The following is a 13875-nucleotide window of genomic DNA, read 5'->3' as shown; positions in this document are numbered from 1 at the left end:
TTACACGCTATTGTTATTATTGCTCCCGGCATTGCTACCGTTATTATTATTACTATAATCCTCGTTCATTTTCGGCACTTCCGCGATCACAGTCCCCGCGTGTTCCGAGTTTCTTGAATTCGTCTCGTTGCAAGCGTTCACGTAAATCGGCTCCTGCTCCTTCTCCTCGTCCTCTGACACAAAATTACAGTCCATCCCGTCGTCTTTACTCTCCGTTCTCGCGATATTCGTCGGCTCGATCACGTCCTTTGCAGTCTTCTGCGTCCTCGATCTGCCGATTCCTAACTTCTTCTTCGACGATTTAGAACCGTTCTCCATGATCAGCGTCTCCTCGTCCTCGTCCTCGTCCATGTCGTCGTTGTCGTCGTCGTAGATCATCGTGATCTCGTTCTCGCTGTCTGTGATCATCGTTGGCGTGCATCTGTTGGATTTGTTGAGCGTAGAGCCCGGTGAAACGTCGGTGCTTTCACCCTCGCAGAAACCCTCGGTGCTGAGCAACGAAGGGCTGCCCTCCGTGGTGGTCGTGATGATCGACACATCGGTGTTCTCGCTGCTGGTCAGGCTCGTTTTCGAGATATCGCTCCCGGCGAAGCTGTGGGTTTTCTTCACCCCCCTGTCCAAGTCGTCGAGCGCAACAGGTACCACCGACGAGTTCAGTTTCGTGATTATCTCGCACTTCAGATTCTGAATGTCTTTGCCGATCCCGCAGTCCTGCCTCGAACTCGCCTGAAACGAAGGTTATTTCAGTCGAGAATCTTTTGATTCTTTGAACTTGATCAAAATGATGCGTCGTCATTTGTCGGTAGATGTACAGGGTGGGAAGAAAAATTTGTTCGTGCAAGTTTGTTATCATAGATGAATTCTACATCTTTGAACTGATGTAAGGAACTTGTCGCAACATTGACCTTGACCTCTGGATTTCAAGGTCAAAATTTCTTTTTTTTTCTTGCATCGTGTTCTACTCATCACGAAGGTGAAACTTTTCCAACATAATAGTTCTCTTAAAAATTGTGAAAAAAAGTTTCTCAATCACTTAATACTACGAACGCGTCCTAATAGCGACTTTATGCTTCTGGGCATGTGGGTGTAATATTTATATGTCGAATAACGTTAACAGTTAGGTTTATTATTCAGACTCACATTGATGCTACAACTATAATAATGCTAGCGAAACTTAACCCAGAACTATAAAGTCGTTGTTAACACGCACACATCCATAATAATGTTAAATAATTAAGAAACTTTTTTCCCACTCTCCAAGAGAACTATTAGGTTCTTTGCAAAAGTCATCTACTTCGTGACAATATATACAATACAAAAAAAAAAAAAAATTTTGATCTTGAAATCCAAGGTTTCAGATTCTTGACATGTATTTCCATCAAATCGAACTTGTAGAATTCATCTGTGATAGCCGCGGACAAACTTTTCTTTCCACCCTGCACATATAAAAAAACAGACTGAAGTGAAGAATTTCTCTTTATAAACTTTCATCAGTCGAAAAATACCAATTCCAGTATGAAACGAAAATCTCTGAGAAATACGTTTGCTATCTAGGAAAATCGGACAATCTTGAACAATTTGCCTTTTTGTCGCGAGCCTCTCGATTAAACTCGAAACAATATCGAAACTCACGTCGGCATCGGACGTTTGTAGATCACTGTTCTCGATGTCGGTCGCCCCGTTGATCTTCATCGACGATTTACCAAGTCCCTGCTCGCGTTTGCACTTGATGTAGTTCTTGGTGTAACGCCTGAGCCTCGCGATCTCCAGCTGCTGGTTCCTGATCACGTTGTCCTTCTCGCAAAGCAGCTGCCTGATCGATTTCTGCTCCTGCTTCAGCCGTGCCTCCAGCACCAGCAGCGCGCGAAGTATCCGCGATAGCTGCTGATCTCGGAGGCTCCTCTCGGACTCATGGCCCGCCGTGCGATTGTCCAGCTCTTTCACCAGATCACGGCATCTCTTTGTGGCCGCCTTCAAGGCCTCCTGGGTACGAACCAGCTCCTGCTTGAGCGTCCGCACCTCGGTTTCCATCTGGAAAAGAATTTTGTTGGTCGTACGAAACTGGTTTTTTTTTTCTTCACACACACACACACCGGGAAAGGAAAATCTCAAAAGTTAGCTCCGGAGGGGGAACATTGGAATTCGTCCAGGTCACTATGTATGTCGGATCGGACTTGGAAGGACCGGAAGGACCTGACCTGCCAAGAGCTGGTAAGCCAAGCAGACAAAAAAAGAGACGTGAGAGAGGGAACCAGGTGAAGTGAAAAGGGGGATTATTCATTTGTTCGAGATTTAACTTCGGGTCTATTTTGCTTCGACGTTCCTTCGACGGGCTAACGGTTCCTAAAAAAAAGTTCTCCATTCAGAAATAAATGTGTTACAAGTGTTACAAACATTGTTATATGGATAAGACAGATAGAAGTAATTAATGCAAACGAGAAGTAATAATTAGTTGAATATTTTCAACGTTCCGGATTAATTCCTTTCAATCAACGACGCTCTTGCTAATAGTTCGGTTAATGTTAATAGCAACAGTCGATAAATTCAAAATTCAAAATTATCTGACTTGATTTAGATAAGGAAAATTTATCTAAAATTTTAATTTTAATTTTAACATTAATATATATAAATATATATAATCTATTTAATATAATTTGATATATTTATATATATTAAATTATATATATTAATATATACAATTTAATATAATTTTATATATATATATTTAATTTTAACATTAATAACAACAAAAATATCAATTTTTAGATTTTTTCATAAAGAGAAAAGATTGGTTTGCGTTTTAACACATTTATAATCGCAGCGCAGCCAACTGCAATCGAAGGACTAAGTAACTTTCCCTAAGAAAAAAAAAAAAAAAAAAAAAATGCACAGGGCAAAATTAGACAATAATGTTCACCAAGTTCACTTTGCACGAGCTTCGCCTTTGCGACTGGAAAATTAATTCTTTATCTTATCGCGAATCAGCTCGCTATTACACCGCTAATCGGGGGAAAAGAAAGAAAATAAAAGTTCTCGCGATGAATAATTTAACCGGAATGTCCGTGCTGCAGTCGTATCGATAATGTAAGGAGCGTGCAATTAAATCGCGAGAGATGCTAATCGCGCGGAGAACGAGAACGCGTCTTTTCAATTAAGGTGTATTTCAAGGTAACGGAACCGTGCCAAGGAAAAACGGTGCGGTTTCGAGACTCCACTTTCTGACGTTACACACGAACGTTTATGTTTAATGACACCGGGACATCGTACGAAGCGGTTATTGATTCCGATTTTTTTGTGCAAGTTATATATCGTTACTAGCATACATCGATCTCGATATGCCAACAGTGAAAGGTAAGAGGGCGACGTCAACGTTGTTTTATTATACACACGACACTTTCGCTTTTATTAGCTGGTTCTCATACAGCTAAAACCTGGAAAAATTGGAACGTGCAAGAATTTTCCTACGTCAATAATAGTAATGGTTAATCTCCTGCCTTATGGTCATTTTATTTGTCTTAATGTGATTTTTAATTTGTCTTTTAATTTGTCTTAATTGGAGTTAAAAAAAATTTAATCTGAAGAATTGGCATTAAAGTTAAGATTTTGAATCGAGTTTTCTAACAAGCGTGTAACTCGAGAAAGATACGTGAAAAGTTTACAAAGGCGGCGAATCTAACCGAGTAGCCGAATATCGATCAAACACGTTTCAGTTCTGTATTTAACTGAGAAGTCTCGCCGGGAGTAAGCTTTCGGACGAGCAACAAAGCTGAAATTATCTTCACTCCGTCAAATACTACCCCGATGCGCGTACAACATCAGAAACTTTAGCAGTTAGTTTGCATCGGTAGCGTTCAATTCGCTTCAGAAGTTCCCGAAATCGATTTAGCCTTTAAACTTCATTGTGTTTGTGTTGCATCAAGCGACTACCGTTAGAACGAATGATATTGTTTAAACGTGTCCTCAAAGAGGATTGCTTTAAAAAATTTGTTTCAAAGATACGTACTTATACTCTAATTGCGTTAGATTTATGAATTTATAATAAATTTTTGAATTTTCCTACGAAAGTTTCTGACACAACAACATTCTTCTTTCCTCAGGAGAATGCCACTATTATTCTGCGCTCCAGGATAAGCACGCTCAAAGATCCCGAACACGTGCTAGTTAAAGATGCTAATAACTGATTCAACTAGAACTACCGACGATTAAAGCATAAAATTTCCATCAGAGAGAAATTGAAATCAAAAAAACAAAAAATAGAGAAACTTTGCAGACTGTACGAGCGTTTGTTTGCGTATTTTACGAAAAATTATTACGAAAGTGAAATGTCTGATAAAAATTATAAAATGGTGACTGCCTGTAGGGGAAGAGCCTCGTCTCTCGCGCAAAACGTAACAGGCAAACGTAATACGTATAAACGAAGGGAGAAATGGCGGCGTTTTGCGTTCAAGTAGAACTCGGTGGTCTTACTCGGTAGGAAAAGATTGGTGGTCGGTAACGCAATAAGCCTCGGCAGCTTGGACGGTGAATTTATGGTGGCAGAAGATCGCAGGAAGCCGCAAATTTTCACGGCTCCGCAAGCTGTAATTATACAGTGGCCGCCGCGAGGAACGCATCTACGCTCCGGCCATTTTCTTCGTCTCATCATCCGGGAGGGAGGGGAATAAACTCGGTGGCCCCCGATTTTTCGAAGCGTCTTTCGCAATCGACACGGCCTTTAATCTATCAGCTGCGCTGCGACACGGCGCGCATCGAGTTTTTTCCACGAGGACACTCTGTTTTGTTACGTTCTGCATGACGCGGCTGCCAACTTCCGGTGTCACTGCGCCAGCCGCTGGTAATTGCTTTAAAGAATCCGTGTGTTTGATTACTGCGATGCTCGCGGCAGAACCAGCCAAGTATAATAGAACGTTTCGCAGGAGAAACTTCTGGGTTCTAATTGTAAATATACAGAGCGGGCGCCGCAGGTTTCGTTTAAATCTTCACGCCTGTGCGTTGACCGTTTGCGTAAGAATTACGTGAAACTTACGTGATAATTGCTATTCGAATTCGATCGACTTGAATGGAACATCCTGTACATTTTGACTGTACTTGTTCTTTCGAAGATTACACAAAAATATTTATCGGTCAAATATTACAATGAAAAAAGAAAAAAGAAAAAAAGAAAAAAGAAACGAAAGTAGTTACCTCAGTTATGAAATAACTAACAATTGCTTGAGGTACCGACTGTTTTTTATATCCGTTTGTTCGATTATGTAATTCGTAAGTATAGCACCGTGTAGTCCATCTAAATGCTCCAGGTTACGACACAGCTATTTAAGACCAAGGTATGCAAATTCCGGTTCCGGTACACGTGACATCGACACACGTCAGACACCTCGAACTCGAATTTTTCCCCAACTTAATAAATAAATTCGTGACGTCATGGGAAATGCCCCCAGTGACCACAAGAATGTATACTATAGTATTTAGAAAGCGCGGACTAATGAAGTGTCCGTGTTCTGAATACCGATAGTTATAAGTATCTAAACGTAATCATTCGCATAGGTAATCGGACGGACAAACAGACGATTCAATTGCACGAATCGACATTTTAACAGTTAGTGCAAAATGAATTGCTAATGGACTATCGCTTCTTAATAATCTTTAAGAAGAGATGTTATGTTAATGGCAATGAATTAACAAAGTAAATTGCTCAAGCTTGTTTGAATTGTTATAATTTGATTCGAATATTCATCTCTACATACATAATATATTTATAATATTTATATATTAATAAGTCTTTGCAAGAAAAGAAACGTAAAGCAATAAATTACTCAAGCTTATTCGAATTGTTTGTAATTTTACTTTATATTTGATGATTCAAATATTTCTCATTTATATAATATATAATATTTATGTATTAATGAATCTTTACAAGAGAAAAAACGTATAAGAATGAATTGATAAATTGATAAAGCTCAAGCTTGTTTTTTCAATTATTTCAATTTTGCTTTATATTTAACGATTCAAATATTCATCCACGTGTAATACATATATATTAATAAATCTTTACAAGAGAAGAAACGCACAAGGAATGAATTAACAAAGTAAGTTGCTCAAGGTTATTTGAATTGCTACAATTTTACTTTATATTTGACGATTCAAACACTGATCTCTCTCTCTATATAATATTTATCCATTAGTAAATCTTGACGCGAGAAGAAACCGTACAGGAATAAATTAATAAATTAGTAATGTTATTTGAATTATCACAATTTTGCTGATAAATGATAAATGATCGAGTATTTTCTTGAGCATTTATCAATTAGTATCGAAAGATGGATACGCGTCTACTGAAAATCTGACGCCCACGATTGCATCGGATTGGAGTTGCCAAAGTGGCTCACGAAGGTGACGAAAAAGTGTGCTGCGACTTTCTCCGTTCTTGAACAACGGCTTCTCGATCCATCGTGGTGCACGATAGGAGGTCAACGGATGAACTGGCCGCCACACAAGACGCGCCTCGTGTGCCAGTACAGTTACCCGGCTATTCAACAGATTCAGCATCCGTCGAATTCTTTTCGGGAAGCAAGTGCAAAGGTCGGCAAGTTCGATCTCAACTTAACCGCCACGTCTCTCCCCCGTCTCTTTCCTTTAATAACTGTATACCGCAAGTACACAGGGAGATTTTAGACGTTGGATCACGAAAAAGAATGCGCGAGGGATCACACGTTTGTTCTCGGGTGACGTCAACGTTGCATTCTCCTCTCCAATAACTCTGAAACAAACTTTCTCCGGTGTTACGGCGTAACGGGGCGAACAGAGAGATCCGAAATGCGCAATAATGTGCACGTAATCACATTTCTCCTAACCTCTCGCGCTTTTTTAACCTCTTACACGCTGGAATGACGTCGAGAATATTTGGCCCCAAAGTTGCAATATTTTCTCAGTTTTAAGTACATTGAAGTACAACCCAGGTAAAACAAATAATAAATTTATTACTTATTAGTAATTTCTGTCCAGTTGATGTACCGATGAATTCAAAAAGAAGACGAATTATCGTACACGGTTTGGTCACTCGTTATGGTCCGTGAACCAGTTACTAGCGCAAGAGGTTACTAGCACTTACAGTCGAAGAATCGAGAGTAAAGAATCGCGCGGTGGTTTCGCTTGAAATGACACGTTTCCGACGAAACGTTTGACTTTTAATTCGTGGCCGTGGCTTTTAATTTCCAGCAACGCGAAAGGATTAGAATTCTTGATTTCACAAGCCTTTACGGACGAGGATACGCACGTAGCAGTTTCTCGCGATTACGAGCGTAGAATTGTGTCATCGTTCAAACAACCTTCATCGATTGCATCACGCTATTTGATTATCACAAACCGTGTAATAATTGTCGTACGATGTTTTGCTATTCAAAGATAAAGACTATGGCTAATTTTGATAAATTTTATTGCTCGCACCTTTTAAGAGCGATATAGTAGTACTTCGACTTCGTATTAGGTTTCAATCGTTATTGCAACGTTATACAATACGCAGTGTCACAGTGTCTGACAATGAGCAAACGACGAATTCGATTTTACATAGATATTGCAACAAGACCTTCGGCGAGAACGTCTTTGAAGAACAACTGATTCATCGTCCGGTAGACGTAGCCAAGCCGTGTGTTGAAACAAGTCCACGACACACTTTACGCATCGTATCGTTGAAAAAATCGCGCTGTGTACCCGTTATAATCCGAATGTATGAAATTGCCGATCAAACGCATCCCTACTATTATCGTTGCAAGAGGCGCGTAATTCAATTTTCTTTTTTTCTTCTTTTTTTTTTTAATGAACAAACTGAGCGCACTTTGTACGTCTCGTACGGCGTACATTTTCGTACCGGCCACGCTGGGAAGATAAAAATCGAGCGTTCGACGAAGAGCAATGATTCTTAAGAAATCATCCGCCGTGTACGGTTTTCGTATTAAAAAAAAATATCCGCGTGATATTCTCGTTACGTGTAGGCGCCTACTGTTACCTTAAACTGCAGCCTCCGGGTGAGCACGGGTTCATCCAATATTGGCAAGAAAGTCCGAGCACGTGACCGGCATGACACACGTCTGAATTTTTCCGCAGAATCGCGCACGTAATCAGCCGAATTTCACCTGATCTCGATGTAACATTCTGTCACTGGTCCTCGAGGCTGTCGTGCGTCGCCTCCTCGAGGATGCCGGTTACGAGCGCCGCCGGGAACGGCCGACACCTGCCGAAGATCACCGAACCTTTCCGAACAGCTGCGCGAACGACCGAACGTTCTCGCGTACCTGACATATTGCACTTCGAATTCTGAAAGTATGTACGCGCAATTCAATCACGAATCATGAGAATAGTTCTCACTTTGTTTTCCTTCTTTCGGTTAGCCTCGCTAATATCGTGTATTCACGATCGATTGATTCACCGAACGAAAACACCAGCAGCCTGGCGAGAGCCGAACGCAGACGAGACGAACTTTGGATACAAACTGGTCAGTCGGCGAGTGGACAGTTAGGCCCAAGAGGGAGTGAAGAATGGTAGGGAGAGGGTTGAAGCAGACTCGGACTTGGAAAACAGTAATCTCCTCAAAGTCAAGAGATTAAACCAAATCAATGTAAATGGAAATAAACGTTGATTTACGTTTGACGTTTTAGAAAGTAACTGTGCGATTGGAATTAATTATCATTATTTAAAAGTTAGTAAGTAAGCAGTAACATGATTTTACGATCGATATCTAATGATCAGACTATATTTATTTACATAAACTTATGAATATGCAATGTAGATGACTAGTAACCATATATGCATTATAAAAGATTAGAGTTTTAAAACAAATTGTACAAAGGAGAAAAAGGAATACTATCGTCAGTAAAAAAAAAAAAAAAAAAAACAACAGTAAACATTAAACAAACAGTAAAATGACACGTATATTAGGAATAAGGAAGTAACCGTGCAATTGGAATTAAGAGTCTTCATGATTTCATAAAACTGCAATCTGTAATTGGAATTTGTTGTTACTGTATTGAGTAAGTAAGCAATAAAATGATTTTATAATCGATAGCCTGACACATAATCACATTATACTTATTTATATAAACTTATGAGTAGATAACTGTATGTGCTAGACAGTTTGGTAAAACTCTGAAGAACCACGAGTTCCAAGTGCAGCCCTGAGTCCAGAGTCAGACGGAGAGAAGGAAGAAAATAAGAAAAGCAGACAGAGAGAGAGAGAGAGAGAGAGAGAGAGTCCTGTTCCGCGTGCACGCGTATATCAATGTTTGTACGTACTTTTTCTGTGACTTGTTCGCGGTCCAATAAAAACAAGTAGGTCCGTTGATAGATCATAAATAATGTGGATATGGATGTGACACGTCCTTTTTCTCAGATAAATTGTGAAACTAACTTACGTCGTACATCTATCCACGTCATTGCAAGACAAAGTAAGAAACAGCTGACTCGAGTAGTCTTCCGAAGTGAGGCGCGTTGCAGCTGACTTTACAAAATTCCTAACAACTCGAGGCGAGGTTTATTATTTATTACTCAAAAGTATTAATTATGAAGAGACTTTAAGCAATTTTTAAACAACTCGCCATTTCACATTGGAGCGTTAATTATATCTTCAAGGACTCTAAATCTCGAACGAGAAGATTTTAAATCTCCAGACGAAAGAAGACATTTTGCCTACAATCTTCCGATTGTAAGTAAAAGTACAAAAGAACCACTCCAAATCTAAACGTAGACCCTTTAAAAAATTAATTATAAAAAGACTTGAAGCAATTTTCAAACAACTCGTCATTTCACATCGGAGTATTAATTATACCTCCAAGAAATCTGAATTTCGAACGAGAAGATCTTAAATCAAACAAAAAAAAGGACAGTTTGCAATCTTACAATAGTAAAAGAACAAATTCCAAGTCACACAGATCCTTTTGCATATAAAAAAAAAAAGAGTATCGCAAACTGGTTCATCAGTTTTAATCAAGCATCACGTGAACAGAACGAGTACCGTTCGCGGCAAAGTTTCTCCGTTCCCACAACGACACCAGATATCAGCATTGTCGGAATGTTATCGACACGAACGGTCGCTCTTGATCTTGTCTTGAACAAGATCGTTCTCCACTACTCCGGAACGTCGATTGTCCTAGAAAACGAGATTCTACTGGTCGGCGCTTGGTCCACGGTTGCGTAATTGCCTCTTTTACGACTTTGTCGTACCTTGCATACAGACCTTTTTGCAGAAGCCACCGCTTCACGATACCTTCAATTCGCGCTAGTTTTAATAGTCGAGCGGAAACGGGCAACCATCTACCGATCGTTTGCATGACATTCGACATTTTTCCCTCGTCTCGTGTGATTTACCAACGTGCAATTATCGGGAATAATTAATAATATGGATCTTGATAAGAACGTTTATATGATTCGTTTATGATACGATCACGGTCGCTGATCCTAGAATTTATACGAGGAACATTGTAACGGGAAGCTTTGGTACATTTCTAGTATATCATTAATTTTCTTCGTTCTCTTCTCTTTCACGTAACAACGAAGGTATAATTTAAGCAAACGTCATTTCGTGTTAGAAAAATATAACTTAAAGCGGGTGTTTAATGGTTCTGGTATGTCATTAAAATTCCTCGGTGATGTTAAAAAAATCTACAAGCGAATGAAAAGTTAATTGTTCCATTTGTATTGTCTGTTATCGCACTGAATCATTTCTTTTTTTACATTTGCAGAACTAATTTTGTTGCATTCGAAGTATGTTAAACGCAACAGTATCGCAAGTACCACACGAATACAAGGGCGCAAACTGTTATTTCTATGAACTATGACTTTTATCAAGTAAAATTTTTACTTTTATAATAAATTTTACTTTTATAAAATTAAGCGATACATTACAGACTATGACTTTTATCAAGATATTATTTTACTTTTATGAAATTAAGCGATATATTACTGAAATTTTTGCAGACTGTAATATATCGCTTAATTTTATAAAGGACTTCGGAAAAGAAAGAAAGAAACGGAAGATCAATTCAGGAAATGTTCTACACGATTTCGTTACTTTTTGTTGATTCGTCTGAAAGATTGGCAAACTTTTGTGAATTTTAAAGGAACAAAGGTATCAAGCAGTGTAAAGCATTCAACGATTGTCTCGTCCACGATCACACCTCTGTTGCAACGAATGGAAAAAGAAAAGAGTACGAAAGGAATGAACAGACGAAAAAAAAAGAAAAAGAAAACAGAAAAATAGATAAAAGGACGACCAACAGGAATATTCGCTTTAGGAGCAGCAAGTGAACTCAATCCTGCACGATAACGTCTCATCGATTTATTAACTCGGTTACCTTAGAAACTCGGTTCACTAGCCCTTGGTTAGGTCTGGGGAATACGGATAACCGTTATCACGATGCACGAATACAATCGATTCTTACCGTTTGGGTGTACTCCAGCCAGAGTTTCGAGTCGATCTTCTTCCTGCACGACATTTTTTCGACGATCCTCTCTTTTCATCCACTTCTATTATCTATTTCTTTGTATCATACGCCTCTTTTAACAGAGACGAGTCTACAGAATTTTTATTCCCTGTGGATCGTTTCGTGGATCGATCGGATCGTTTGTTATTGTGTCATAAAGTTTCGTTTAAAGAATAATGGTCTGCTCGAGTGACCAACTACTTGTCTCCTTTTCGCTGAGAAAGGGAGATGCTTTTAGATTGATTCATCAAATTCCTCCTCGTTGAGGTAACGTTCCTCGTGGATCTCCAGTTATTGCGATCATCTTTATTTACACGAACTGCTGGTTCGAATTATCGATAGCTGATATTGTTGAGCGAGTAGGAGGAACAAGAAAATGCGTTTCAGGCGAGAATTTTTTTTACAATTTTCGTGGGCGTTATTGATGTTCCAAAATCAGAGAGTCCTGTCACGTATATGTGCCTCTCTGAATTTTTTTACTTCTTTTTTATCTTTTCTATCTCCACTTTTGTCCTCCATTCCTCAGAAATGAAATGAACAACATTTCGTTATCGGCCTGGTTATCGTTCAAAATTTTAATATCGAGCTTAGCCTTTGAATGCACTCGTAACAGCTGGTTACACTATCAGCACGCATCGTGGCACACGTTTGTTCGTTAGTATCGTACATGTCACTCGATGCACAAGCTGGATATAATTTTGAACGCTCGAACACTCAAAGTCAAAGACGAAATAGAAAACAAACAAAGAAATATAAACGGAGAAAAAGTAGCAGCGAAAGTGAAGAGACGGAGATACGATCATGTTATAAAAGCGAGTTTGAGAGTATAACGATTACAATATCTGAGTAATTTTCATTGAGACTAGGTGTTCATTAGCCAGGATCAATTTGCTTCAAATTCGCTTGGTTTCGAGGAAGATCTGCCGTCGGTTATGTAAATCAGTCTTCCTTGGAATTGTTGCATCTCTTCGCCTTATCTTCCCCTTTTCTCTTTTTTTTTTCTACTCTGTCCAATGTTAAATAGCGAACGGTCATCGTCAAGAGTAGCTTCTACGCTAGAAATTGATCCAACGATCTAACGATGATCGAATCATCGCAAACACGCGTTTACTCGACGGAACAGAGTCCGCGTTCCGCGAGAAGAAACGTAGGACTAACCGTTCTCGTAAAGACTGCTCGTTTTCTGGGTGTAACATACAGGACGATGATAACAGCGACGATAATAACGAGCCGATCGTCGTAAAGATATGCGCGGATTACGTTCGAATTCTGGAAAAAACGCACTATCCAGAAGTCGCTGATATACTTATTTTTATATACGTTTTATATAATATATATATATATTATATTATTATATATATACGTTATATTATATTATATAATTTATAATTATTGATAATAAATTCAGGATACTAGATAAATCATTTTTGGACATAACAAAGAATAGATGCTGTTTATTAATTTTGAAAATATAATATACTATATTATATTATTTATAATTATTGATAATAGTTTTAGAATAGTAGATAAATCGAATTCTGGAAAAAGCGCACTATCCAGAATTGCTGATATACTTATTTTTATATACGTTATATATAAGTATATATATAATATTATTATATATATACGTTATATTATATTATATAATTTATAATTATTAATAATAAATTAAGAATACTAGATGAATCATTTTTGGATATAACAAAAAATATTTCGAGAACAGATGCTGTTTATTAATTTCGAAAATATCTTCATTCGCAACATATTCAAAATATTTCAAAGTTAAATTCTTAGAAGCTTTATTACAGATAGTAATAACAATATACTGCACAGTAATGATAAATAATAGCACCGAACTATGCAGAGATTCAATTTCGAAAGTTCAGTTTCAGAATGATCCGACAAACTTCTCACTAACCGCTTTAATGGAATATCAGTTAATAACCCGTGTAAATCGACTAATCGTTCAGTTTCCGGTTTTAGGGGAAAGCCACTGCTTATTGTCAGCCATTACGTCATCACGTGGCGAATCACGGTGTCACGCAGAGACTGGTTATCATTCAACGTTCTTATCGCGATGATACGTCTCGCAAGTCTTTCAAGAAATGTTACACCGATCGGTAAGAGTAAAATTCTGCACGTGTTTCTAATTTTTTACCACAGTTATCCACAACTAGTTATTTAGTATAGAAAAAAAAAAAAAAAAAAAAAAAAGAATGACTCATGATAATGTCTTTCCGTAATAATTTCAATATGAAAACACGTTCAAAGTAACAAGCTTGCACAATAAAAGCTTATCTTATTTACTGGCCTAGATTCGACTCACAAAATGCTGGCTCCACAGTCACACAAGACTTGACCTATTAATCGCTATCGTTGCTAGTCACTCACCGTGGCCACGTGA

At 38.4% G+C, this 13875-nt stretch overlaps 1 protein-coding gene across 5 annotated transcripts in view; it reads right to left on the bottom strand.

Moving 5' to 3' along the window:
• Positions 1-13875, bottom strand: part of LOC122535546 — a 53120-nt gene that overhangs the window by 3200 nt on the left and 36045 nt on the right. For 2 of the 5 annotated variants that reach the window (XM_043667184.1, XM_043667182.1), the window contains exons 2-3: positions 1633-2031; positions 5-726 (exon numbers count right to left, since the gene is read on the bottom strand). In XM_043667184.1, coding sequence (XP_043523119.1) covers positions 5-726; positions 1633-2031 — 1121 coding nt within the window. Of the gene's footprint in view, positions 1-4; positions 727-1624; positions 2032-8002; positions 8140-11429; positions 12633-13875 lie in introns of those variants that run through there. The other 3 variants (XM_043667185.1, XM_043667186.1, XM_043667183.1) reach the window with 3 other exon arrangements.

This window comes from Frieseomelitta varia, unplaced genomic scaffold (genome assembly GCF_011392965.1).
Source record: "Frieseomelitta varia isolate USP_RPSP 00005682 unplaced genomic scaffold, Fvar_1.2 scaffold_736, whole genome shotgun sequence".
Classification (NCBI taxonomy): domain Eukaryota; kingdom Metazoa; phylum Arthropoda; class Insecta; order Hymenoptera; family Apidae; genus Frieseomelitta; species Frieseomelitta varia.
The sequence above is the reverse complement of the archived record's forward strand: the minus strand, read 5'-3'. Positions and strand labels throughout refer to the sequence as shown.